General features: G+C 44.7%; 2 protein-coding genes across 2 annotated transcripts in view; both read right to left on the reverse strand.

Annotated features, from left to right (window-relative positions):
* LOC112565838 overlaps positions 1–27,684 on the reverse strand; it is a 341,939-nt gene that overhangs the window by 7,312 nt on the left and 306,943 nt on the right. The window lies entirely within an intron of this gene.
* The window catches only part of LOC112565828 (beta-parvin-like), a 38,422-nt gene continuing 18,570 nt past the window's right edge, over positions 7,833–27,684 (reverse strand). Inside the window, exons 12-13 of the mRNA XM_025241642.1 lie at positions 20,866–20,938; positions 7,833–10,124 (exon numbers count right to left, since the gene is read on the reverse strand). Coding sequence (XP_025097427.1) covers positions 10,027–10,124; positions 20,866–20,938 — 171 coding nt within the window. The 3' untranslated portion in view covers positions 7,833–10,026. The remainder of the gene's footprint in view (positions 10,125–20,865; positions 20,939–27,684) is intronic.

Genomic DNA, 27,684 nt, shown 5'->3' on the forward strand with positions numbered 1-27,684 from the left:
ACCTCTGATGAAAAACAAATTTCGGTGGACCAACCACAACGCAACGACAGGTGTTTCACAACACACATAGTGACAAACCATCTCAACATACATTTGAATCGACGTTTATCTAAGAAAACCCAGACTTTTGTAAGTGGAAATACAGTTGTCGAGGTTCGTAAACACACAGACCGTTTCGCCGAACGGACTTGGGTCAACGATCGAGCGACTTGCGGCACGCATTGAGAGTGGGTCCACTTGACCAGAAGAGGGAGTTAACCCCGCCCGCTTATTGCGGCGGTTTTTAGAAGATGCAGGCAGGAGGGAGCGGGGAAAAGATTTGAGAGGTGGGTAGTGGCAGACGTCTGAAAGCAGGCCTACATGCAAAGATGCAGGTTGGACAGACTTGAAGCATGGTCTGTTGTTTACAGCATCAAAGTACGAAGAATTTTCTCGACCCTGCGACCTCGAATACATATAAAGTCAAGTACGAGGGCTGCTACCGCCGTTGGTCTTTCAAAATAGCATATGTGTGATTACTTTGCGTGTATAAGGAATTTTCTTTAAAATATTTTCTTGATATAGTATGCGTCGATCCTAAATCCCTAGTCAGGAAAATTATTCGAAGAAGGAACAATTTCATTACTTAAAAGTTTCGTTTTAAAATTGACTTTTTATTTCACTAATTTTATTTACACCACAAAACCCAGCGAGAACATCAATGTTCTTTGGTCAGCTTGAGATAACGGTGGTTGTGAGATGAAATGGGGGAGGTCACTAGAGGGAGAGGGACTGACCGTGAAACAAAGACCATCAAATGAAGCGAGGCGTGACGCTCTAATCACTGGAGGTAACGGGAGCGTGTGCGAAAAAAAGGGTGAGTGTGAACCGGTGTGAACCCTTGTGTTATACTCCACAGTCAGAATCGATAATTAAGCCCCACGCCACGGTCCAAGGCCTTATCGAGGATGATATGTTATCTGTAGCATACACAGAGGAAAGCAGCGGGATCGGCATGAGGAATGTTGAGGACGAAAAGGACTACAGCAACGAAGTCTTTCTTTTCCTACGTTCATTCGTGTGCTTGCCCAAATTATAAATATCTATTGTTAAATATTGGTAAGACTTTTAAGAAACAAATATTACGTGCTTCCAGGCTCATTTAAGGTTAGCTCAGAAATACTATTAAAAACACAAAATTATTGCAACGATGGACCACTAGCTTTCACGCGGTAGAGAAGATAAAGACAGAGAATTATGGGAAGTTTGGGATGAGCTCCGCTATTTTTAATATACTCCTTTCAAATCATAAGAATCATTAGAAATGCCTTGCTTATAAAATATTTTGTACAGCCTCGAAGCCCCAATAATAATAACGAGATGAGAGCCAAAGCTAAGAGACGATATATAATTTTTTATTGGTGTAAATTCTCTTTCAAAAATGACCGCTGTATAGTCAAATTTCCAGGAAGATCTTACAAAAGTAGAAACAGGAGAAACGCAGAAAACCGTTAAAAAAATAAAGAGGGTGGGGAGGGAAGAGAGGATCAGAAGCGATTATTAACTCGATCTATCTATTTATCTATCAATATATCTTCTTTCTTTCTTTTCTTCCCCTCACTGACAAATAAAAATGAAAGATATGAGAGAACTTTTTTCGTTACCAGAGGCCGCAGAACGACGCTGGTCACCATCGATTAAAATACTTGCTTAATTAGTGGAAGGCAGATTAGTGGGGACATTAAAGAACTAAGCCGAATATTAAATATCAATGCTAAAATGTATTTAAAATATAAATAATAATAAAATATTGAAAATAAACATTTTATTATCGCTAAAGAGTAGAAATTAAATTACATTAAAATATCCTTATTGTGCATTTTTTATACGCAGCTGATGTTTTGAAAATGTCTTCACAAATTCAATACACGTAGAGAAATGGAAGAAAATTTTATACACTTTTAGCAGCCTTAATCTGAACTCAATTCAGCAGTGGAACTAACAAAATCGTTACAATTGTAACACACTTGAACCTGAAAGTTAGCTTGCTGACAAAACCATCTCTGTAACATGAGACAACACTCTCAATGAATGTAGAGGTTGATTTGAATCCTTTCTCATTTTTCTCTATTAAAATAAGTAGGTAAATCAAAGCATAATAAAGTAAATTTCTTCTAGAGAAATGTTTTGCTCTCATACAGCACAACAGAGAAAGCGGAAGTTGCTTGTGCACACCTCAAGACCTGCACACACCAGACGAAAGAAACTTCCGCGCTGCTCCTCTCATCGCATGTGGAGTCGGTTATCTATTTCTATCGTCTCTGAGCATTGATAAGACTGCGACTGACAGTGAAAAAGAACTGGAAGTGGCTGGATTTGTTTTAGAATTTGGCAATGAACTTTTACAGGGTAAAAAAAAAATTCTCTTCATTGACATGGCTACAATGTGCTTTAAGACCCTGAAGAAAATTGTGATTTGAGTTTCGCTGTCGATACCCTGACGATGTAAGAAAACGATTAGCTTCTTCTGAGTCCGTGTGCTGTGTATAGAGCTGGCTTTGTGGCGGCAATGAAGGAGTGGACAGACTTTACTACATCCTGGTGTGCTTGCCACCGCTAGCCCCGAGTCCTCCTCCACTCCTCCGACGACCAGTACAGGTCGAGGGACTGGACTAAACTGACATCTAGAAATGCATTTATGTAGTATTCTGTAATAATGAATGAAATAGCAAACTTGTAATTCTGTCTTTTGTCCATCTTAATATAATTTCTTTATATGTTTGACCTTAAGTAAATGAGGAAGGGAGGGTTAGTATAAAGGGTGAGTGATCAAGTATCAAACATACTTCGTGGGTGTATACGGACCTTGTTTGTCTAAGATTTAGTATAATTCTTTGTGTCTATCGTTAAGTACTCGGCCAACAAGTTTTCTATCATTAAAGAGCCAAAACGACCATTTATTCGACAGTTATGCGTCCGGTTCAGAAGGTCATCGACAAAAAGAAGAAACAAACGTGCGCGAAGGAATGCCAAGGCCAGATGTTGTGCTTGCGAACTATACACACGCCAGTGGTCAAAAGCACCTGTTCTAAGCCCACCACGGAATTCCATATTGAATAATCACCGCCAAGAGCGTCGTCTGTTCATAGGTTCTCGCAGCCTTGACCCCGAGCAGACACAACAGCACCGTGACCCGGCTTTTCTTACAGACGCGAAGGATGACGTAATGGTGGCGCGTGCTCAGAGCCAATCAGAAACGTTTGTCTCACGTGCTACTTTTTTGTTTTGCAGCACCGTGAGCAAACATGCAAAGTTGTCTCTGTTCATAAGTTTCTGTAGATTTTGTTCACAATAATCTAAAACGATTTAATTCACTGTTATTGTGGTATATAATAACACAATAACAACTTGAAACTTTTTTAGACATTCGTATCTGTGTGCACTCTATTTTTTAAACGTTGATGCACAAGTCGTGTAAATGTAGTGGTGTGGTTTAAACGATGAAACGTTAGATAATTTATTTTTGTAATGAAACTCCTTTTAAAGTTTTAGGTGTAATTTTGTGTGTGCGTACGTGCGTGCGTGCGATCGTGTGTGTATGTAAAGGTCTTCTCTGAACTTCTCAGATAATAACTTAGGGGCCCTGAAAAAGTCTGTTCTATGCTGTAGAAATTACGGATTTTTTTTTTTTTTGTTTTTGTTTTGTTTTTTTCATCGGTGTATCTGCAGGCCATGTCTTTACTCTGAGCTTCTGATGAGTTGGACACTCATGCAGGATGTGAGCCACTGTTGGTGAGGCTGCTGCAGGGGCACTCTGGGGACTTTCCATGCGGAACATGGTAAACATGTGATGTCTGAGTCTGGTGTAACTCTTTCTCAGTCTGAGGATAGTCACCTGTTCTCTCTTTCGCCTATAAAGTGGATCTTGGGATGCTGTTAGTGCGTGGGTGCGTGCATGCATGCTTTCCTGTATGTTCGTGCGTGATTGATAGACAGTTCAATTCTTATCTCGTGAGCAACGAATCAAACAGATAATTGGACAAGTATAGAGATGATCAGAAAAGGGGGCGTTGAGAAACAAAACACAGGGACATATAATAAGGTTAATTAAGACAGACCGGACTTAAGCAGAATATATTTATAACTTAATCTGGAACCGAGGCAGCGCACATTTTTTCAGTTCAACGTTTTGTTTTCACATAGTTTTTTTCTCTTCCTTTTTCTCTGCCTAGGATGTAAGATCAGAGGAAGAGCGCCGCTCTTTGTAGGTGAGAACAGCTGTAAAAATCCGTCCTTTAAAACAAACACAAAAATCGTTTGCGTGCATGCACTAAGTGCACCTCGGATGAGGCAGCAAGCAGTGTGATGTGCCAGTGCACGCTGATTGAGGAAAATAATTTTTTTGTCACGATTTGTCAAAGAAAGTTCTAGAACACTGCAGCTTAGTCACGAGCTGCTTAGGAACAAGTGGAAGGATAAGGAGAGAGCGCTCGACAGGTAATCGTCTCCCACCAATGAGCAGTGACTGACGATTGTTGTCCTGTTGACAGCAGACCCAGTCTTCACTGTGTCGCTAGGCAACACTTGGCTGGACAAAGCCTTTTCAACAACCACATAGTTGTTCAACATGAGCGGCCTGAGGGGTTGATTTGAAGGATCGTGCGGTGCTAGTGGTTGTGGTGGTTGTGATGATGGAATGTGAAAAAGGGGACAAAATTGGGAATACTGCAAAAAAATCATATAATCTTATTTTGCTGCTAAAAAGTATTGTCATCTTTTTTAATTTTGACACATCTTCAATCACGGCGTCTCCCTTACCTTCTGTGTGACATCTAACATCTCTCTTGGACCGAGGCCTATTGCAGGACTCACCAAATAAAAGCACAGAGGGGGAAAAAACTGTCACTTTTATAACTCACTTTGACGTTTGCCGTGAAACAGTAACGACAGTTTACTTCACATTAAGCAGTCGTTAACTGCGGCTTCAGGTGAGTCAGCCGGAAAACTTATTTTCATCTTCAAATCAAACAGCTGTCATCAGCACCCTAACCTCATCCACCCGTAAAATTCGCCGTTAGCCGTCACTCGTTGTCATTTATGATTTTCAGATGGTGAAAGCGCAGGGGACTCCAGAAGCCAACACTTTCGTATTTACTACTTTGTTTATTTATTATCCGCTTGACAGCGCATGCTCACCAGCGATCACGTGTCTGGATGCCCGGATGTCACGAGGGCAAAATGTCTGAATCATCACGCAGATTAGTTACTGCCAACCGACCGAGATATACTCAATGCCCACAGTATTAATACTCAGTGTTTGATGAGGGGATGACGCGCGACTGCTAAATGCAGGCGGGTTTGGGGGATTTTTTTTTTTTCTTCTCGGCTTTTGTGGGATTTACAATAAGCTTTCCTTACCGTGGGTGTTGCAGTATATTTAGTACAGTTCACTAGCACAATTGAGGTTTAAGTCATTTATTTCCTTCAACACAATCTGTTTACAATACATTGCAGTGCTCATGTACGCGGAACTCAATGCTTCGATAGACGAAATTGGGGGAGAGGTTAAGGACGAACAATTAAACTAACATTTTTATTAGGCCGTATCAAGAGGGTAAGGTCACATGACTTTGCATATTTTTAATGAATCAAATAACGACATATTACATAACTGCATCAAATACATTGCATCAAATAAATACACATTGCATGTATACCATGTATTCAAAATCATACTAAATAAAGACTAGTGAGTCACTTCCTCATTCCTCCGTTCTAATGCTTTGTAGAAGTAAATAGCAAAGCGACCTGTTATGTTATGACTGGATTATTATCAACCACAAGTACAGAAAATCTACAGTAAGAGGGAAATATATAGAACTTAGGTGAAATATACTCTTCATTGAAATCGGCTCAGCTAGGATAAAGAAGTACAAAGTGAAGTTCAGTCTCATCGCAGTAACCAACAAAAAAAAAAGGACATTGCATAGAGAACTGTTGTTTAAAGTACCTACAACTTGTTACACTTAAGATTCGTTATACCTAATCTAAATTTTAGTAGTTAATGTATCGTTGTGTATACATATAAAAAGCAACTGCATACAACTGCAAAAGAAGTTAACACAGTTATGTCAAGGCTTCTCCAAGTTTTTGAAGCAGCTCAAGAGTTTCCCTGTCCAGTCTGTTGACCGAGCATGGAATTAAATTTGACAATATTTTTTTAAATGATTGTGTGTGTGTGTATCTCAACCACCCATTGTGAAGAAGCAAGTGTGGGTAACTGGCTCAAATCGCTCAAAGAAAAACAATGGCCTCGGGTTCAAACTCTTGCTGGGGAAAGAAAAATATCTCATTTCCCACTTTTATGTCCCTCATTTCCTTAAACAGAATCTGGTTTAGAACCCATTCATAATAATCAAGGTGGAAAGTGAATATAGCCGCTTCGCTCGATGAAACTTGTGTCATATGAGTCAGGCTGCAAGAGTTTACACAGGTACAAATAAAAATCAGACTGCTGAATCACAGATTTCATTGTAGTCATGAAATCGAGCTTAATCGTGTAGTCTCCAGGTGTATAGCACCATCATCATCATCACTGGTGGTGGTATTGCAGTCTTTTTTTCGGGAATCTCAACATTTGAAAACTCGAAATAAAACGGTTTGTCAGAAGAGATATCTAACCCAAGAACTGAAGTCCAATATCAGTAAAAGTGAGAGACTATTATAGTGATATTTTCTTTTCTTTGGAAGGGGGTAGGGGTGGGTCCTGAACTTTTCAGTTGTGCCTAGAATAATGCTTATTGTGTGTGTGTGTTTCTAATGTGTGCACATTTCAAAGTTGAAAGCAAATTACTTCAGCGAAAAGCCAGAAACCGTTTCACGCACCATTATCTCCTCGTCCTCTCCATTCCATCTGGGATTCTTGCCTTGTGAAGCTGCTCTTAGTTCTTCTTGCCTCCCACCTCTTCCTTAAGGCGAGAACTCTTCTCAACACAGCCATCAAAACTCGTGTCAATGTACGTGTGATGGCCAATTATACTTCCACCCAGTGTTTTATGTCATGGGTTAAAGCAAAATCTAGTCTTTCACTTCCTCGCTGCATTCCTTTGTATGTGCGAGAGTTCTTAACAAATCACATTTTGTAGAAGTTCAATGAGTCTTCTCTAAAATATTCAACGCCCACATTTGGTTAATAAACCCATTGCACTTTAAAGCCTAAATCAAATTTATTCTAAAAATGGACGGATATGGTTAGCTAGATGAAAGATTCTCATTTCCCTCTGATCCAATGTCTCTGTTCCATCCCGAGACATAGCTTCTCGCAGTTCTCACACCTGTATGTCGGAAAGAGGTCGAAGACTATTCTCCACGTTGTTATGGCAACGGCTTATTAGCATATCACATTGCCTGTCGACGATGTGACAATAAGTAAGAATTGAAGTCAATCTGCGTGTTCCTCTTTACACCCTATTCCCCTCATCCCCATAACAAAATCACCATCTTCATAACATGTATCATGAAGCGAGTCACTATGACACAATGACAGCACCATGCTCTATCACCCTGTCATAAGCTCAGTGGCTGAATTTTATGTTTGAATCGAGTTGGCCCTCACAAAATCTCGTCATAACTTGCGAAGAATTGAATCTTGAGTAAAAGGTCAAGAAAGTAAAAATGTTAAGAAAGTAGCGCTTGTCTTCGTCAAGCAAGAAAACAAATCCTTTCCGTCTTCATCATCTACTCTCATATATCCTACAAGTTCATCGTCTCACGCGCACACACACAACAACAGCCTCCGTCCTCCATTCTTTCAAAGCAAATTATGTTCAAACATGAAGACAGCAGAACTGGAATGACTTGTGATATTATTTATTACATTTTAGGACTGAGATATAATTTAATGTCAAGAAATAATTCACAAAACAATAAACAACTTATAAACAATAAATAGCACTATACAATGGTATAGTACAATCTACAAGGCTGATTCTTTAAGTCGGTCAGAGCCAGTGTCGACAGCAAGCACACATGAATCAGCGTGAAGACAGCTCAAGGCAGTTAAAAAAAAAATCCACGTGCTAAACAAGCTGTACTTTCTTATCGCATATACAGTCATGGGAATATAAAAACATCTATGCATATTCGCAGCTATGACTACATCGAACAGTGTGTACTGCGATATTAAAGCCAGCTCATCAATAACACCAGTTAAAATCAAACAACACGTAGATAATAGCACCTTTGTTAGGAGGGGAACGCTTGCCTGTTGCAAGTCGTGTTCGTCCCCTTTGCACCTGTAAAGTTAAAGGCGATGAAAACAGGAGATAACCCCGACCTTATCGGATCATCAGAAGGGAGAGCACAAGGCTCTGGTCTGACCCAAGAGATTCACTGGTTTGCCTAGCAGGTTGCCCTAGCCGTTCGGGTCGTCAGCTCCCAAAGCTTGCCTGTTGAAGTTCGTCTTCCATTTAGCAAGTCCCACTTTCAATATCCCCAGTCTTCTAAAAAAAAATTCTATAAAAAAAGGTCTTAGCTGTTAAGGACGTGATTGAAAGATAGCGTGCAGGTAACGAAAAAGAACAGGGTCAGCAAGGTTCAGTAACAGACTGTGGGCTGCCCATATCCCAAGAACCACATCACCACCAGAGCCCCCAAAGAGCTGGATGTATGACCTCTGCCCTGCTTGTCTCGTGGACGCCACGCTACTTACTGAATACTCCCACTAACAAGTCTTGCGACGGACCGTGAGCGCCCTCAATAGCAAGAAAGTTGAGGAAAAAGAGGCCGGAGAGAATGGCGCGTCTGGCCTCGTAAGCTGATTCACTATTTTACTATTTTATTAAAATTGGGAGTGAGCAAGCGAGAGAGAGAGAGAGAGCGCGCAGGAGTGAAAGAAAGAGAGGGTTGTGCAAGGTGTACCTGTGCCAACCATCAACTATCACACAAATCACACCAACAACCAGGTGGCCTAGTTTTAGTGGCTGGAAAAGGAGTTGGGTAGGGGTGAGGAGCATGAAGGGTGGGGAAGAGAAGGTAAGTGCAGGTCGTCGTAAAATCTATCATTTTGAGGTCTGCGGAAGCTTCTTCCGCTGGGTGTTTCCCACCCGGATCCGCTTTGTGTCTGAGGTAGACGAGACACGCTGTACGCCAAACTTTTGATTGACACCTTTTGTCCACGGCGACTGACAGCGCTTTTCTCATTTCATTCTCTCAGCCCACAGCTTGTGTCTCCTTGTGTCTGTCGGCTACACACACCACCCCTCCTGCTTCCCCTGCCCCTTCCCGTGAGGAAAGATAGTACACCTAGGTATGACACACTCGCTCTCGGTATTCCCCCACACCACCACCCCTCTACTTCCTATCTCCTACCAGCGGGGCAGTCAGGTGGCGGTGCTGGGGTAAACCAACTGTCACCTGGATAGTGTGGATCGAGAAGGCTGGCAGTTCGTATCCCACATCTGGGCATGGGTTCTTTCTGTTGACTGTAACGCTGACACTGGTCTTTACCAGACGTATCACTGCCACCCAAGTAGTTTTATATCAATACTAATACTCGGCTGCTCGGTGCCCGCGTCGGCTACTAGAAACTCTACCCATCGACGAGTCCGCATAGGGGGGCTGTCTTAATATAATTATTGCCCAATGTGACTACATGGCGGTCATATAACAATTTCCATATTCGACAATGTGTTTTGTTTGGAAGGCCAATGTGAAAACAATGAATACATTTGTAAAATGCATTGTCTCTTAAAAAGGCGTATCAGAGATTCTGGTTTCTAAGGGAAGAATAAGAGGAATAATAAAGTAGTAACAACCAGAAAAGATAAGTGGAACCGACATTTGTTTTCATTTTTGGTCAGTCCTTGTGCTGACCCACCGTTTCCCAGCAACTATGTTCAAGCGATGGACGTCCAGAGATCCAGCAAGTGTAAGGCTTTGTCGTGTGTCCGGGAGAACAGATGTACGTCACTTGATCCGGTCCTCCGAACATCGCCGGGGATGGAGAGGAGAAAGGAGGAGGAAAGGGAAAGAGGAGGCCGGCTAGAGTTAGTGCACAGGCGCGGACGTACTGGAGGCAGACTTGTACTTGGTGAAGATGTTGTACAGCACGCGCAGGGTGGACTTGAGGTCGAGGTTCACCACGTCTGCAAAACAAGGAGAGATGAATGTCAGCCACCAAGTCACAAGCACAAAACAGAAAGACAAGCACACGAACACAATGTAATGCACATAACAATGCAATCACAAACACTGTCGACAAATCAAACGACTGGGAGGGAGTGGAGGAAGAAGGCGGGGGCACCAGGTGATGAGTTTCTGACTGTTGATCGAAATGCAGAAAAAGTGTTGCATTATTTTTTATTTTATTTTTTTTATTTGAGACTGTATGTGACTGTGTTGGGTTCTGTCGGCGATGCAAGCTGGTCTGAGCCATATGACCCGGCACGACACTCTTTCTTCGGGGTACCTTGGAGAGGGGAGTCGATGCCGAGATGGACAAAGGAAGAACTGGCAACTGTAAAGGACAGGACATCGTTCCATGCAGAATCTGTCTGCCACCACCCGACAGGCCTAAGCAGCGAGCCCTGACAACCGCTGCGTCCATCCAGGAGTCCCTCCCCATCCCCTTACCCACGACCAGTACCAACGGACCACCATAACCGTTCGTCAGTTGGTACCAGTCAAGGAATGAAAGAAGGAAGGAAGCACTGTTCTCTATATCACTGACAAAGACCATATCAGTAACTGAGTGATCTAGGTCACTGCCTTCCTACCTTAGATATCTTGCATGTAGAACAAAGCGGGTCTGTTATGGTTGTACACACGAAGGTCTGGGGAAAATTTTTTTTTTTTAAGTTGCCCGGTATCTTACATCGCATTGCCACCCACCCCTACGCCTAACCCCCACTACCATCCACGATGACAGCAGGTGGAAAGGTGATGTCCGACACCAGACAGGTAGGTAAATCTCTACCTTCGTCTCTATGGTGGAGTAAGATGGCACGTGCGGCAACCCAGCAAAGAGAAAGATTAGTCTCGTTACCTTCATGTCAGCCCTCTTCAATGTCGCTTTGTTATTATTATTGTTTTTTTTTAATCTAGGGACGTGGCCTGCCGATAAATTTCTGTGGAGAAGAGGGGGACCTGGCTCTATCTCCTGCTCTATTACAACACAAGCGTTCCCGTGGTGAGGTCGATAGTTCTTACTGTTGACTTAAAAAAATGTCGTCCGCGGACTGAGCTCACACAGGACATCGCATGCAGTTCTCGCCGTCGGTAGCAACGGTGCTATTCCTCTGCTCTCTACGGCGTGGGCGACTACCACCAGTGTGATAAACTTCACAGTCAGGCTGCCACTGTTGTTTTTTTATTAATATTTTCGGTTCATTATTTTTATAGGGTTTTTTTTAATCACCCATAGACCCCTGGGTATTTCTAAGTGCTACTCCAATCCAATATATTCTTAGTCGTCTTCATAACTATCTCAACGGACCTGCTTAACCAGATACATTCTGTCGAACATGTTTGGCAAGTTGTTTACATGAAGCTCATAAAAAATTCAAACATGATCACATATTCCCAAAGGAGTGCCTGGTTCAAAAGTCCCTTCAGAAAACACACTCAACACCATCGCTCCTACCAACCTATCCCCACCACAAACACACAAAGGACCAACGATCTTTCTGAAGGCAACAATAACTATTACGGGTCATCGTAATTGGGACAAATAATCTAAATATATGAACGCAGCAATTTTTTAATAAGACTGTGTCGCCATATAAATATATCTGCCAAACGATGTCACATATGTAGCAGTGTGTCTCCGGTTAAGAAGGCTCTTACTGAAGTGGAAGAAGACAAAGACAACCGTATGACAACAGGAAAAATCTCAAGAAAAAAAGCTCCAAGAAAGGCGTCCACTCCAAATGGAAACCCTCTGAAGCAAACTTCTCACCACGAAAAAAGGGGGTTTGCCACTTGCAGTGGCGGTGAACTCAGATTATCTTGACACAACACATCTGGCTGACAACGTACATGATGGCTTATATAAAAATAAATAGAACCGTCAACTACACACATTTTATTATATGGTATTTTGCTGGACCAATTTCACTCATCAATCTGCAATCTGCTGTGAATTTACCAACGATTCCGTTCAACGACGATAAGACAAAGAAGGCGAAGGAAAAAATCAAAAAACGAATAAGTAATTTAAAATATATTAATTACTTTAAAGCTGGGGAAGTTGAATTAGGGAAAGAAACACTCCAACAATTAAAGGAAACTCTCTTCAACTACTCCTGCTGTGGATCAAGACCTGCCCGGGTATGTGGTCTTCCTCGCGCTTTTGGCAATACAGACGCCACTCTTGCCATCCAACCAAGCAAACAAAAACAAAAACAACAACAACAACAACAACAACAGCAACAACAACAACAAAGACAAAACGAGTTTCACTCCTTGAAAGGTATTGACGCATCTTGAACTGAAATCGGGGGACGGAAATAAAAATTCAGACAAAACTTTTTTTTTCGGACGGACAGAGGCCACCTGCACCATCCACACCTCTGGCTGTCATTCGACCACCGCGGAGCCCGTGACCAGCGGACACAGCCACCAGCACTCTGTGTGCGTTCACACAAGCAAGCGAATCCCTGAACACATTCACCCCGCCTGCCCCCCGCTCTCTGTACACATCCTCCAAATGGACAGTGTCAGGGGATGAAAGAGAGGTGCGTGTGTGTGTGTGGAGCTGGGGAGTGGAGGTGCGCGAAAATAAAATGTCGCCCCACGGAGCCAGACTCACAAAGAAGATTGCTGCTAGAGGACGACGAGAGCTCGGTAGTCCAGCCTGATGCTCTGAGTGTGCATCTACAGCGCCAAAGACACGTGACCAAAATCTGCATGCGAGTCCCACGGCCGTTTCTTCGAAACTACGAGAGATGGACGAGAAATGTAGAGCTTAGATTAATTCCTACTCTCCCCCTACCCCGAGCCAACACCAACACGGTGATGTATGTTTACTAAATTGTATACCCTAACGAAACTTTCTAAGGAAAACTTGACCAGACCGATAAATACTGTTACTAGTATGATGGGGGAGCGGATAACTTGGTGTGGAACAACAAAGTCCGAATCGAAATTAGTGCCCATAAGCCGATTGGATACCCGTGTGCCACCGGGTACGTCTCCCAGGTAACCGAACTGTGGAGTTGCTGCTCGATATAAGTGTCAGGGTCAAAGTCAGACATGACATATGCTTCCAACACAAGATTCGCAAAATATAAAAATAGCTGTCTACGAAGGAAAGAGGGTGGACTGCAAGAGAAAACGAGGCAGACGACAAAAGAGACGAGCAGCAAAACAAAAGTACTGTATGAGATGGAGGTATGGGCACCAGGGATAGGAAAGAAATTGTAGGGAAACAGGAGATGTTGGGTGGGGGAGAGAGGGAGAGACAAAGAACCACAGAAAACAAATGACATGACAAGCGCAAAAACCCAGGGAAATAACAGAAGGGAGAACGTGGGAAGGAGCGGGGGATGGGAGAAATAATTGTAGGGAGAAGGGTAGTGGGTGTGGGAGAGAAGGTACACTGAGGGTATGGTATGGAACCCGAGATTAGTCCGATGAGGGTAGAAGGTACAGCCAGAAAATTCCTGCCCAGCAACATCAAAAGCCCCAGAAATTCCGGCCAGAAATTCTGACATGGCGGATCCCCGCCACGGAATGACGGTGCCGCCGTGGTTTCTGGGGCCCGGTGGAATCGCTGGGGATTCCTGGCGAGTCAGGACGGGACAACCGCGTTTGCTGTGGGAGCTGCCACCAGGGGGGCGCCACCTAAGTCAAACACACCAGATGACGCTAAAGTCATCTGCGACATGTTTTTGCTGCGCGCCAGGCCCAGCACCCCACTGCTCCTGTGCTGACGACCCGTCCTGCGTTCCTTGCTGTGGCTGCTGCACGACCCGCTACCAGAGGATGGATGAGCCATGAAGGACAGCAACGGGACAGGAAGACAGGAAACACGAAGAGTGTCTCCAGGGGATCGCCCACTCCTGCTTCCCAGAAGCTGCATCTAAGAACTTACTGCTGTAATTTTAACCAATCGAATACTGTGTCACGTGAATTGCACAATCTTGCACAGGCCAGCTTACCTGCATACCTGAACAGCTACTGCATTCTCCATCTGCACATTCCCATGCCGACCGATAGTTGTTCAAAGATTACGCAAGTAACAGTCGAGATATCAACATCACGTGGCAGCCATTTACCCCTATTAATTCTGGCAGCAAACCGCGATGGTTTTCATAGAGTCGTCAGTCGCTACGGGTGGCTGGATTGGCAGCATGCAGGCAGCTAGCCTCCTGTGGTCAGGTCGGTAATTCACGTCGAGGCTGTAACTTCCTTCTTCCCACATGCTGGTAAAAACTATTTTCTATATCTTGGGTACTCGTCGTGGACACGATAGCACTGTGGGCCAAAGATCTTTCCTGTTACGAAATTGAGTATTTTTAGTTTGACGAGGCCTTGGCGGAAGTGGCGATGTCAAGGCCAGGGCGTACTGCGTCTTAATTTTTTAATATTTTTATTTTATTTTGCATTTTTAGCATTTTAGAAGGGATCTATAAAAAGCTGGGGTAGACCTAGGTGGTCGTTATTCGATTTTTCTGAGTTGTTAGTAGTACTCTGTGTGAGTTGTTAGTAGCACTCTGTGTGAGTTGGAAATAAGAGGATGCGAGTAGCCTGTGTGGCAGTCCGCTGATTATGTGGTTATAACGTTGAGTTGTTGAACATTGAAATAATACTGAGAAATATTACAGTGTGAGCCGCTGTATACGTGTTCTATCTTGTGTTCAACGGATGACTGAAGTGACTTTGTACAGGAAAGTGTGACACCGCAGATTTTCAGATCTTTAAACGAGCCAAGTTACCGCTACAGTCGTAACATCTGGGGGCCTGTCCGGGGATCTGCACCGTCATCGTTTCCGTTGCAAAGAAGCTGCTGTATAAAGGACAAGAGAACTGTGAGTGAATCTTTTTGAGTTGAGTGTACAGCCATGGAAGTCACGAAGGAGCTAGTGAAGTTAGGCAAAGAATTAGGCCTGGAGAGAGAAGAGTTAAAAGAGTTTGTAGAACAGAAGGAGAGGGAAAGAGAGCAGAAAGAAAGAGAACAAAGAGAGAGGGAGAGAGAAGAAAGAGCTGCAGAGCGAGAATTACGGAAATTACAACTTGAACACGAAGAGAGAGAAAGACAACGCGTGCATGAATTAGAGATGGCGCGTCTGAGGCCAGCAGTCACCATGTCGGAGGTGTCTGTGAAGTGTGAGAGGCCAAAGTTGCCGAAATTTGTTGACGGTAAAGACAGTATGGACAGTTATTTACAACGGTTCGAGCGCCATGCTGAGCTGTCTAGTTGGCCACGAAGTGAGTGGGCGGTGTCGCTCAGTGCGTTACTGTCGGGGCATGCACTGGACATTTATTCACGCATGCCGACACAAGCAGTTCAAGACTATTATCAGTTGAAGCAAGCGCTGTTGAGTGGATATGACTTCACGGAGAACGGCTTTAGGCGACGTTTCCGTGCAAGTAACCAGAGAAAGGGAGAGCCCCGAGCAGTTTTACAGAAAGGTTAAGAGCATACCTTTATAGATGGATTGAGGCAGCGGGGCAAAAGACGGACTTCGACGGTCTGTTGTATATAGTACTGAAAGAGCAGTTCATCGAAGCCTGCCCCAAAGACTTGGCAGTCTTCTTACAGCAGCAAGAAGACCAAAGCCTGAAAGCATTGTCCAATGCTGCGACAAGATACCTGCAGTCGCAAGGCAGAGAGTTCACCGCCAGATTAAGAGGCTCCCTGTCTGCAGCCGACACGGCCCAGTACACCACATCTGCCCAGCGCAGCCAAGGTTACGATCGGCATCAAGGCAACGAGCTGCGGTGTTATTCCTGCGGTGGAAAGGGTCACAAAGCCATGGCGTGCCCAAGCAACTCGATGAGACATTCAACCAGCCGCCAAACATTGGAGGGAAACACACGACGGACTCCGCAACCGTCGAATCGTCGTCCTGTGATGTCATCAAACGTAGCCATTTGTGAGGGAGATAGCCAAGGGCCAAGCTATGAAGGCCGACGACAACACACGATCGCTACCGACAGCACGACCCAGAACGAGCGGCACACTCCAGTGGTAGACTGCGCGTTTACCATGAGAACGACCGGCGACATTGGTAATATGCCGGTGTCACGCGGACAGGTGGGGGGTAACAACGTCACCGTGCTGAGGGACACTGGGTGTTCTGGAGTCGTCATCCGGAAGACCTTGTGTTAGTAAGGCCAGTTCACGGGTAAACAGCTCGAGGTATGCTAGATGCTGCCACGGGCATACTCAGGATGTGCCGACTGCTGATGTTGAATATCGTCGCCGTATTTCAGTGGTCAGGTGAATGCAGTATGCTCGATAACGCCATATGATCTGATCATCGGCAACATTGAAGGCGCTAAGCCGCTGATGACCCCGACCCAGAGTGGAACACACATTGTTGCTGTAATGACTAGAGCACAGGCGGCCCAAGAAAAAGTAAAAACCCCAAGCTTTAGCTGTCATACCGAACGTGAGAATGCCTGACATTGATAAAGAAGAACTCATTCGGATGCAGCGAGATGACCCGACACTGGATCAGTGTCGCAAGCAGGTCGGCCAAGTACACAGAAGATGACGAAAAGATCAGGTTTGAGGAGAATAGGAGGGGTGTTGTACCGCATAATTCCGCAGCGAAACTTCCATAATGGGCAGCCGGTCGCCAAGTGCTAGTCCAGCTCCTTACGGCGGTCAGTGATGGACGTCGCACATTCATCCATCATGGGTGGTCATTTAGGTGTCAGGAAGACTTTGGACAAAGTCACTGCAGCCTTTTACTGGCCTGGCATCTCCGGGGATGTAACCCGCTTTTTGCCAGTCTTGCGATGCCTGTCAGAAAAAACGGTGCATAAAGGCAAGGTGGCTAAAGTACCTTTCTCACAGAAGATGCCGCTGATTGATGTGCCTTTTAAGCGGGTAGCGGTAGACCTCATAGGTGAGATTAAGCCCGCCAGCGAGTCAGGACATAGGTATATCCTGACGCTAGTGACTACGCAAACCAGGGTACCCAGAAGCGGTCCCTTCTGAAGAAGATTGATACTGAGACCGTCGCTGAAGCCTTGATTGGAATATTCAGCCGCCTTTGGAGTGCCAGAAGAAATACTTAGCGATTTGGGACCGCAGTTTGTGTCTGAATGCATGAAAGAGGTCTCCAGGCTCCTCAGCATTCGCCAGATTACCACCACCCATACCACCCGATGTGTAATGGACTTGTCGAGAGATTCAACGGTACCCTTAAGGCCATGCTAAGAAAATGTGCCGCGACCAGCCTAGACAGTGGGACCGATACGTCAACGCACTGCTGTTCGCTTATCGGGAGGTCACCCAAGAGGCTACGGGTTTTTCACCTTTTGAACTGTTATTTGGACGAACCATACGAGGTCCCATGCACATTTTGAAGGAGCTATGGACCAAGGAGGTCAACGAACCCGAAATTCGGAACAGCTATCAGTATGTATTCGAGCTGCGGGAAAGGTTGGAAGAAACCTTACAGCTAGCGATGACTGAACTAGAGAAGGCTCAAGGAAAGGCCAAGCATTTCTATGATCGGAAGACGAAGAACAGAACGTTCAAGCCTGGCGACAGAGTCCTAGTGTTACTACCTTCAGACCACAATAAACTGATTATGCAATGGAAAGGTCCGTTTACAGTGCGAGACGTCAAGGGCCTGAACGACTATGTCGTGTTTATAAAAAGAAAAGAGAAGGTGTTGCACGCCAATCTGCTCAAGCGGTACGTAGAGAGAGATCCAGATAGAGCGGCTGAAAACATTACCGATATAGCAATCGCTTCGATTGCTAATGGGCCGCCAAGCTTGAGCAATTCGGCATCATGTCAAGTGGCCACCATCACGAGCGATGAAGATGGGTGTGTCGAGGACGGGGTGAGGACCTCCTCGAACTGGGAGACATACACCATGGTGAGTCGGTGGACAACCTGGTTTACGGGCTCAATCTGTCCAGCCAACAACGGCAGAGCTACAAGAACTAGTGAGACAACATAGCTGTATCTTTACGGACGTACCGGGAAAAACTAACTCATCCAGCACGAGATACGATTAACGTCCAGACGTGCCGGTCAGATGTAAGCCTTACCCGATACCATATGCTACCAGGGAGTCTTTGAAGAAGGATATCGAGGAAATGCTGCGTTTGGGAATTATTCGGGAGTCCAAGTCACCCTACGCGTCGCCAGTTGTGGTAGTGAGAAAGAAAGATGGAAGCAACAGGGTGTGCGTCGACTTCAGGAAACTTAATAAACTTACCCACTTGGACCCAGAGCCCCATGCCGACGCCGGCTGATCTGTTCCGACAGCTGAGCGGTGACAGATTCTTTACGAAAATCGATTTGAGCAAGGTTATTGGCAAGTGACCATACCCGAAGAGGACATCCAGAAAACAGCGTTTGTTACACCCGATGGTGTATACGAATTTTTGAGAATGCCGTTTGGAATGAAAAATTCAGGTGCAACATTGAGGAGAGGTTTAAAGAAGATATTAGACGACTTGGAGGGTATCGTGCACTACTCCGACGATATACTGGTTCACACTCAGACTTGGGAAGATCATCTCCGCGTGATCCGCGTGCTGCTTGATCGCATCGTCGAGAACAACCTGACTGCCAGGCCTAGTAAGTGTATACTCGGCACTGATGACGTAGACTTCATAGGGCATCGTCTTAAGAAGGGAGTGAAAGGAGTGCACGAGGACAATGTCAAGAAGGTGAGAGATGCACCAAGGCCACAAAATAAGAAGCAGTTACGTTCTTTCCTTGGCCTGGCATCCTTTTATCGGGAGTACATGCCTCACTTCGCAGCCGTGACGGCACCTCTCACGGACCTTCTAAAGAAAGGACAGCCAAACTCACTCGAGTGGGGTGAAGCGCAAGAGCGAGCATTTGTTACCGTCAAAACATTCCTGACCAGTGACCCGGTGCTGCAGCTCCCAGATCCTTCTAAGATGTACGTTTTAAGCACAGATGCATCAGATACAGGGATTGGGGCGGTTCTGATGCAGGAACACGAAGGAAAGTTATTCCCTGTCTGCTACGCAAGCAGAAAGCTGAATGGGGCTGAGAGAAGATACTCCACTATCGAAAAGGAGTGTTTAGCCATCGTATGGGCGGTGAGGAAATTCCGGTTATACCTAGAAGGAGTTAGGTTTACCATACGGACAGACCACAACCCTCTCACCTATTTGAACACTGCACGATTTGAGAACAATAGGGTGATGAGGTGGACCCTGTTTTTGCAGAACTTTGACGTGCATTTTGACTCTGTAAAGGGATCGGACAACGTTGGTGCTGATTTCTTGAGCCGGGTTGGCTCAAAGAACTGAACTGAGCTGAATATAACTACAATCCGATGAAGGATACTGTGATTAGCAATTACATGTGTGAAGTTTTGTTAAGTAGCTTTATTGTTAAGAGACTGGTTAGTTTTGATGTGAGGAGAGATCATGCATTAATTTGGTTTTTGGTTGGGAAGATGGATGATACCTTAAAATGTTTGTTTTATTTCGTATGTTTGTAGAAGAAAGTCCTGCGGAGTTTCTTCTTGAAGTGGGAGGGTATGTTACGAAATTGAGTATTTTTAGTTTGACGAGGCCTTGGCGGAAGTGGCGATGTCAAGGCCAGGGCGTACTGCGTCTTAATTTTTTAATATTTTTATTTTATTTTGCATTTTTAGCATTTTAGAAGGGATCTATAAAAAGCTGGGGTAGACCTAGGTGGTCGTTATTCGATTTTTCTGAGTTGTTAGTAGTACTCTGTGTGAGTTGTTAGTAGCACTCTGTGTGAGTTGGAAATAAGAGGATGCGAGTAGCCTGTGTGGCAGTCCGCTGATTATGTGGTTATAACGTTGAGTTGTTGAACATTGAAATAATACTGAGAAATATTACAGTGTGAGCCGCTGTATACGTGTTCTATCTTGTGTTCAACGGATGACTGAAGTGACTTTGTACAGGAAAGTGTGACACCGCAGATTTTCAGATCTTTAAACGAGCCAAGTTACCGCTACAGTCGTAACATTTCCAATGACCACAGACACTGAGAGTGGTGTCCTTTCGCCTAACAGGCTTGAGGGGGGCCAGCTCTCCGCTTTTTCGTTTCCTTCTTGGATCTGTTGTGCTTGTGGTGCCCGTTGTACCGATCTGCACCTTTGTTCTGACGTCATCGGCATTGTGTTTGTTTACTTGCCTGTGGCTTTTTATTTATTCCTACTAATATCAACTCTCTCATCATCGTTAATCCTCTCTGGCTAATGCCATCACAGTTTCTTCGTTTTCACAAGTCGTTCCTGGGAAAGCCTTTACATCAGTGCTAAACAGTCATGCGTTTCAACACTATAGCGATTTCTGCTTTCTGATCGTCTGGATACTCCTGGCGATGTAACCCACGTGTTTGATTATTGACCTATTCTGCTCAGGCCAGTGACCGTAGATTTGTCTCATTGACATCTTGGCCTATGACTGAACGACCTGCCATTCCTACTAACTTTACAGAGCCACAGAAGTTTGTCTGTCTTGTGTTTTTGTGTTTGTAATGCGCGTAGAGCCTGGCTTTGGCTGAGATGACGAGCTGTAAAAGCTCACATCATCATTATCATTATTTATTATTATTATTATTCGCAAATAAAATTACATCTAGTCCTCCCTCACACACACACAGAGCCACATTCAGAGTACAAACTACAGAGGACAGGCGATGCACGTGTCAGGCGGCACTCGTGTGCGCACTGCACTGACCTTCAGGGCGAGCCTTGGGCTTCTGAAGTCCTGCGTCCTGCATCAACTCGAACGCGAAACTCACATTGTGCACCTGCAACAAGCAAACACAAACACCTAGGTAAGGAGAAAACTCTAGTTAAAGCAATAATAACAAAGTCGCGCTGCAAAAAAACACAATGAATGTTCGCACCCACACGCCACCCCGCCGACCTGCGCGCGCTCATACACACGAACAGAAGCAGTAGTAGTGTGTGTGTGCGTGTGTGTGTGCGTGCGAGAGAGATCCTAGGACATGGGGACAGAGCAAACATTCTGATGGCGATTTTCTGCTATCACTGATTACATCATTAGACAGAGCAGGACTACAAGCAGCTGATGTACTAATACTACAATGCATAATAAGTTTTTCAACAATTTATGGCGACTACAACTACTCGGTGAACGGCAATGGTTGTGATGGTGATTGTGAGGATGTCTGTAGGTAGAATCTTGGTGTCATATTAGACACAACCCAGTCAGCCCAGCGTTACGACAAGCAACATGTCTTATCAATCAAACGAGCAAGCCGTGTTGAGACTGAAGTAAGTACACGATGACAGACAGGATAAATAGACCAATGTCATATGGCGAATCACTGATATCATGTGATCACACACACAACTTTGCCCAACCTGGTCAAACGTTCTACGACATGTGTCCACATTCGACAAATTGTCCAGTAAAGACCCCACCTTCCCAGTCGTCGTACAGACTATTACATGTCCACAACCCCTCTACAAGATGTCGCTAATGTATGTGCATTTACTAAGACGCCTTAGAAATCTGTGCTTTTCTTTGTATGTTCTTCTCATCCGGAGGTACCAATCGTAGGGTCATCCACCCGTGTGGGAGGGTCCTTTTCCCGTTAGTCACCCAGCTTAATCACCAGCTTGTCCTACTTGCTTCGGCGTCAACCATCGTCTTCGGCAGCGCGTCATGTCGGACGACATATTTAAACCAAACCAGCTTCTGTCGCCTGACGGTGGCGAACAGAAACTCCTATGGACCAACTAGCAGGTGACTAGGCTGAGGACGAAGTTGTTCTACTACTTGCATCAGATCCCTAGGGGTCTCAAGAAGCATTTCATTTCCAACGCTTGGATCCGTCGCTGCGATATGTATGCTCGGCAGATATAAAAAAGAGTATCTAAGCCCAAACATAATTTAAAACATGTAAAACCTAGTTTTTATTTACAAACAGCAACGCTATTAAGATCCCATATCCACAACTTACGAAGATTTTTAAAAAAATCCGAGCGAATGTGGAAAAACCGAAAAAGAATCCGGTTACCGATATAGCAACAAGTAAAAAAAAAAACAACAACTTTGAAAACAAATTTTAAACGGATTATGTGGGTAAAAGTTTACAGCAGGCGCCATTTCAATCCAGTCACCCGTGTTTACCAACTAGATAACCAAGAAGATAAAGTCACTCAACTCTTCTAGTCATCAGCGTCCATTTGTCCCCATATGTGCCAATACTTAATGAAATCTGTCAAAAAAGAAGAAACCCCCCCAGAAGCAACCAATAGAATCCACGTGAAGGGGAAGGAAAGGGGAACATAACAGACAGGACGTGAACTGTGACCTTTCTGGATCAAACTGAGAAAAAGGACAAGTCCGCCACTGACACGCAGGAAAGGACAGACTAAGCGGCCAGCCCATCCCAACCAGTCAGGGTGAGACCATAACTCTTCTCAACCCACTCTTCACGTCGAACCCCCAGACAACAACAGGAAGAGTACAAGACAACAATGCAGGATATATACAGTACACACATAAAGAGACACACATAGATATTAATAACCATGAAGTTCCAGCCTGTATTCGTTCACTGATTGCACCTACCCCATTCCCTCACTTCTTAAAAGGAAAAAACGAATCATTCCGATTAAAGCACGCGAGTGCATGAGCAAACATATAATTATTATTCTTTGCAGGGAATACAACACAATCATATAGGAGATTCTAATTTAATTCTTGTTCTCTCCTTTCATTCGTATATCACCTGAGTATACATCTGAAAGGCAAAAAGAGAGGGCAAGCAGCGAAGGTGAGAGGGAAGGTGTTCCACGTGCGTGTGGTGTAAACAGCGCGTGTCCCTCTGGAGTGGAAGGTGGTCAGATGACTCATGACAGCCAGCAAGTAAGTATAGTGACAGGTATGGCCTGAACCGGGGCACGAGGGAGGGAGTCATTCCCTCCCCCGCCCTCAAGCAGAAACTTCCTGTCCCCCGAGGCGGCTGACTTCATCCTTACCGGAGCGGAAGAGGGCTCTGGGGGTGGGGATGGGGAGGGGAAGAAACAGGTGAGCGTGGACAGCACATTCAGGTAATGCAGGTCGCGACCAAGGGAGGGAGAGAAGAGAAACAGAGAGAGAGAGAAAGGTCAGGCGGTAAGACGTGGAAAGAAAGGGGGGAGTGGAAAAAAACAACAGGTACGGCCCACGGTTTGGGAAGGTGAGTTGTTGATGCCATTCCCCACTTCTGTTCCCCCGCCCACATCGTCCCACCATATCTTTTTAAAAAAACAAAACAAAAAAAAAAACTTCTTAGCTTCCTCTCACGCCCATATTTTCCCGGAGCTGAAGTGTGATGTCTTCTGACCATCTTGCTAAAACCCACCTATCTGCCACTAGCAACCGGACTTCATTTCACGTGAACGAGAGAGTGCGCTCGTTTGTGAGTACTCACACTACGTCATTCAGCCTCCATCCCTCTTTAAACATTTGCTCGCTGACCACCTCGCTGGTCAGGCCGCTGGCAACATGTTCTTGGCCAGGACAGGTAAAACAATACCTCTTGTCTTTCTCAACATGACACATCGAGTCCACCTTTCTCGCGCTGAGGCAAAAACTAAAAAAATAAAGTCTGACTTTTCCTTTTCTCTCAGCAGAACAGGCTAACAACATTCGACCACAGTTTGATGTCCGGCCACGTGGCCTTAGGATGCAGTCGCGTGGTCTACACAATGGGACCCCGAGTTCAACAAGCTCAAAGCTGAAAGACTTATTTTGAGGCCATCCGTTAACTACCACCGGTCGCAGCAGGTACCTCCTATCGAAACTAACTTTAGTTCTGTGAATGAAAACTAGAACATATGCAACAAACCATATGACATGTAACTATATCCAAAATAAATCAATCCACACAGTTGTCATTTGTACGTACGAGCAAAGCCGCCAAGAGATGAAATGAGCAACCATATTTATCAACCTACAACTAAACTTGTTAGCGCTGGACCTTCCTGCATTGTCACGATTTCATTTTACTTTCTTGAAATCCGTAATTAGCTTTTTAAAATTAATTCGCGCGACATTAATTTGAAAAGACACCTCTAGAGTTATTCTGCTGCTGTGACAAGGGCTAGCGATATAAATGATCTCCACTGCGAGAACACATACAAACAAACACACAAACATGTAGCAGATTGAGGGCGGAAGCGGCAGGTGGCCACGAATACAGAGAAGGTCAAAGTGCAGATACTACTCAACAGAAGAACGCAGTGAGCAACATGGTTACAGACTCCGGGTGTTGGCACCCAACAGATTTAAGTAGCAACAGTAAGCGGGACCTGTAGAGTATGTGCTATCTGACTGTTTGTTCTCTTACCGACTGCTTGCATTAGTTATAAAAAGGGACAAACTCGGTTGGCCCTGAAGATGTGACCCAAGAATCTTTCGGTTCTCACTGCACTGGTGACAAGCGAGTATTTTACCGTTACACTATCAAGCGCTCCACCCACCCCAACCCACTTACCCAAGCTATCTAGACATCCACTTCATAAACATAGCCCAGAATCTTCGTTTTCTCCAGTAATGTCTGCTCTTTTACCATCGCCCGGCTCATTAGCAAAATGGTGCTTTGAATTTTTGCCCAAAGTATCGCCGAATCCTCATAACCGGCACCGCAGTCTGGCACTAGTTAGTGCACTCGACTTCTGAGCTAGAGGTCGCTGGTTCAATGCTCGTCAGGGCGTATCACTAGGGAAAAAACATTCTCCCACCCACCATGAATACCTCATTTATCTGGGAAAGTAAAAGATGAGGGAGGGGAGCTGGGCTCTAGCACCGTAAGCTACTTTCATTTCCTTGCCCTGCGGCCATTAGGCTGTGGGGCATTTTTAAACTAGTACATTTTGCGGCCATTAAACTGCGGGGGATTTTTCAACTATTACATTTTATTAAACTGTCAAAACGTGCCAAGCGAAAATTGAGCCCGTGCAGTCGAGCAAACCAGTCACAAAACTATCGGCCGCATCAGTGGGTGAGCCTTGTGCCTGGCTCCCATGTTCAAAGTACGATTGGACTAAAGGGAGGTGTGTGGGGGATGGGGAGGTTAGTGGAGGAAGGAGAGCGGGGCGAGTCCTATTACAAACACAGGCCACGGACCTTGCATGTAGGGAGATAAGCCAGACAATTGAAAGATGGTGAGATACAGCTACCGGTGGTGCTAACAAGAAAACGGGGAAAAAAACCCACCCCAATAATAAAAAAGAAACAATGAAAGGATGTTTCGCCCCACTCCTTTTTTTTTTTTTGCCTTCCAAGCAAATAAGATCGTTGACAACTAATGACCGGACACGAGCCATAGATGACCAGGAAAACATTTGCTGCCGACGGTGGAAGGGTCCCAACAAACCCGGTCTAACAATGCGTCCTCCGCCACCACCCGGCCACCCTTCATAACCTCGCTCCATCCGACGTCCCTCCCTTCTCGCCCCCATGTCCTCCTCCACCCTCCTCCTCCTCCTCACCACCACCACCACCCGGACCAACGATCGACGACTGCACAGAGCGACTGGGCGGCAAGAAAACAATGGGCATGCAACTGTGACTGCACGTGAGGAGGGCGAGTCTTGGAACAATGGGCAGATGGTGTAAGGCGGCGGAAGAGGGACGTGCGAGCGGAGCGCCGTGTGCGACAGCCTGATAACGGCCAAACCCGCGGAAACGCGCGTACCGAACGTTTCTAGAACATTCTCAGGGACGAAGGTACGAAATAGGGGAGTGGAGAAGACGGGGGGAGCAAACGAACGACTAAAAAAATAACAACCACAACAAACCACCACCCAACCCCTAACCAAAAAAAAAAAAATGCAGGGAGAGAAACAAATTAGGGTGTGACCAATAAACACACCTATTCTTCGGTTTCCGCTGGATAAGAGCATTTTCAATATGCCCAATTTTTAAATGCATTACATGCCACGTTTTTTTCTCTTCTTAAATAATGTTTCTCAAAAACAGGAAATGATTTCACTTCCGGTTGTCGTCATTTTCGTCTTCAGATGGGAAGAAGAAAGAGACTCTCTCTTCCTGAAAGCCTCGAATGCGACATTTTCATCAAGACAATCAACGAGGTTTTTTTTTCTTTAGGTAGAAGAATGGTACGCTTCCAGTGAAACGTGAACGCAGCAAGGCATTGAAATGTCTGGGAAGCCAAGATAAGACTGAGCCAGGTTGTGAAGGAGCCACTGCCCCATGATGCAGTATTCATTCCTACAGGTCGCTGCTGTGCCACTCTCTCTCTCTCACACGCACACGCAATTTCTTTAGTTGTACTAAGTCAACACTATGCCATACTATGTCAACACTCAACGCTTCGCAGTTCCACACCGTTTGTCCAGTTCTGATCAGATTTCATTTTTCTCCACAGGAACATGGTAGATTGTTTGGTTTGTGTATTTCTCTATGAAGCATATTTATTTTAATGTTTATTTTACCCATTGTAAGATGATTTTTTGATTCTAAATGAAAACGACGACTCATACAAAAGATTGGGGGGAAGGATGTCATTTACGGAAAGGACATACATCAAAGCAAAAACGGTTTCGCAAATCTGTTGTTTCCCGAAAACAGCGGTTCGCCAACTGTTTTACAAACTTACTTGTAGGGTTGCTAGTCAAACACGACGAACGTTTAAGTTTAATTAAGTTCGCCATTTCGATAACACTGTCCGCGACAGTAGCCTCTCCTTTTTAATTACTAAGGTGGAGTTCAAAGTAATGAAGGAAACGATCCAGGTGTGAAAAAAAAAATAGGAATGGCGTATTTCGAAGTTTCAAAGCCAACGTAGTCTTATCGTTACGTTCGCGTACTAACGTTTCAAAGAACATATTCGTTGTCAACACTTTTAACCGACCTTCATAGTGTTAGTTTTCGATTTATCTTTAACTGTGGTTGCATTCGCAGAATTTTCTTTTAAGTTTTGCGTTTCTTTTACAAGCTTATGGTAGCAGAAATGCAAATACTCCCTCAGACTAGAAAAAACTATTTATACCAACACAACAGAACTTTGATGAACAGTCTATCCATTTGAAACAAAATCCACAATGAAGTCTCGAAGCGACGCTAGTCGCCTTCTTCAAACCTCCCAAAACAAGCGGCTAAATTTTGCTTGCCGAAGGAACCCGAAGTTTGTTTCTTTTAAAAAGTCTTTTGTGTGAAAACAAGTTTTCGAGACCGATAGTTCATGACCAATTGTATGAACAGTTCACTGAAGTAAATAGTTTGATGTTCAGTTAAGCTGGCGAACGGCTGGTGAAAAGATGAAAACCGGCGGGAAATTCTAGAATGGGTAGTAAACCGGCAAACAGGAGGCAGAAAAAAAAACAGACAGGTTTTCCAAACCGTTTGAGGAACGCTTGCCGTGCATATCACATGGCAAATAGGACATGCATGACTTTAGGGAAAACTTTCACATTTTTCGTGTGTCCAAACCTTTAGAGGGTAAAGTCTGAACGACAGAAAGTGAGAAAGCTGGCACCGCACTTAACCAGAAATAGAAATTCACCTTTTTGT

The sequence above is a fragment of the Pomacea canaliculata genome, linkage group LG6 (genome assembly GCF_003073045.1).
Source record: "Pomacea canaliculata isolate SZHN2017 linkage group LG6, ASM307304v1, whole genome shotgun sequence".
Classification (NCBI taxonomy): domain Eukaryota; kingdom Metazoa; phylum Mollusca; class Gastropoda; order Architaenioglossa; family Ampullariidae; genus Pomacea; species Pomacea canaliculata.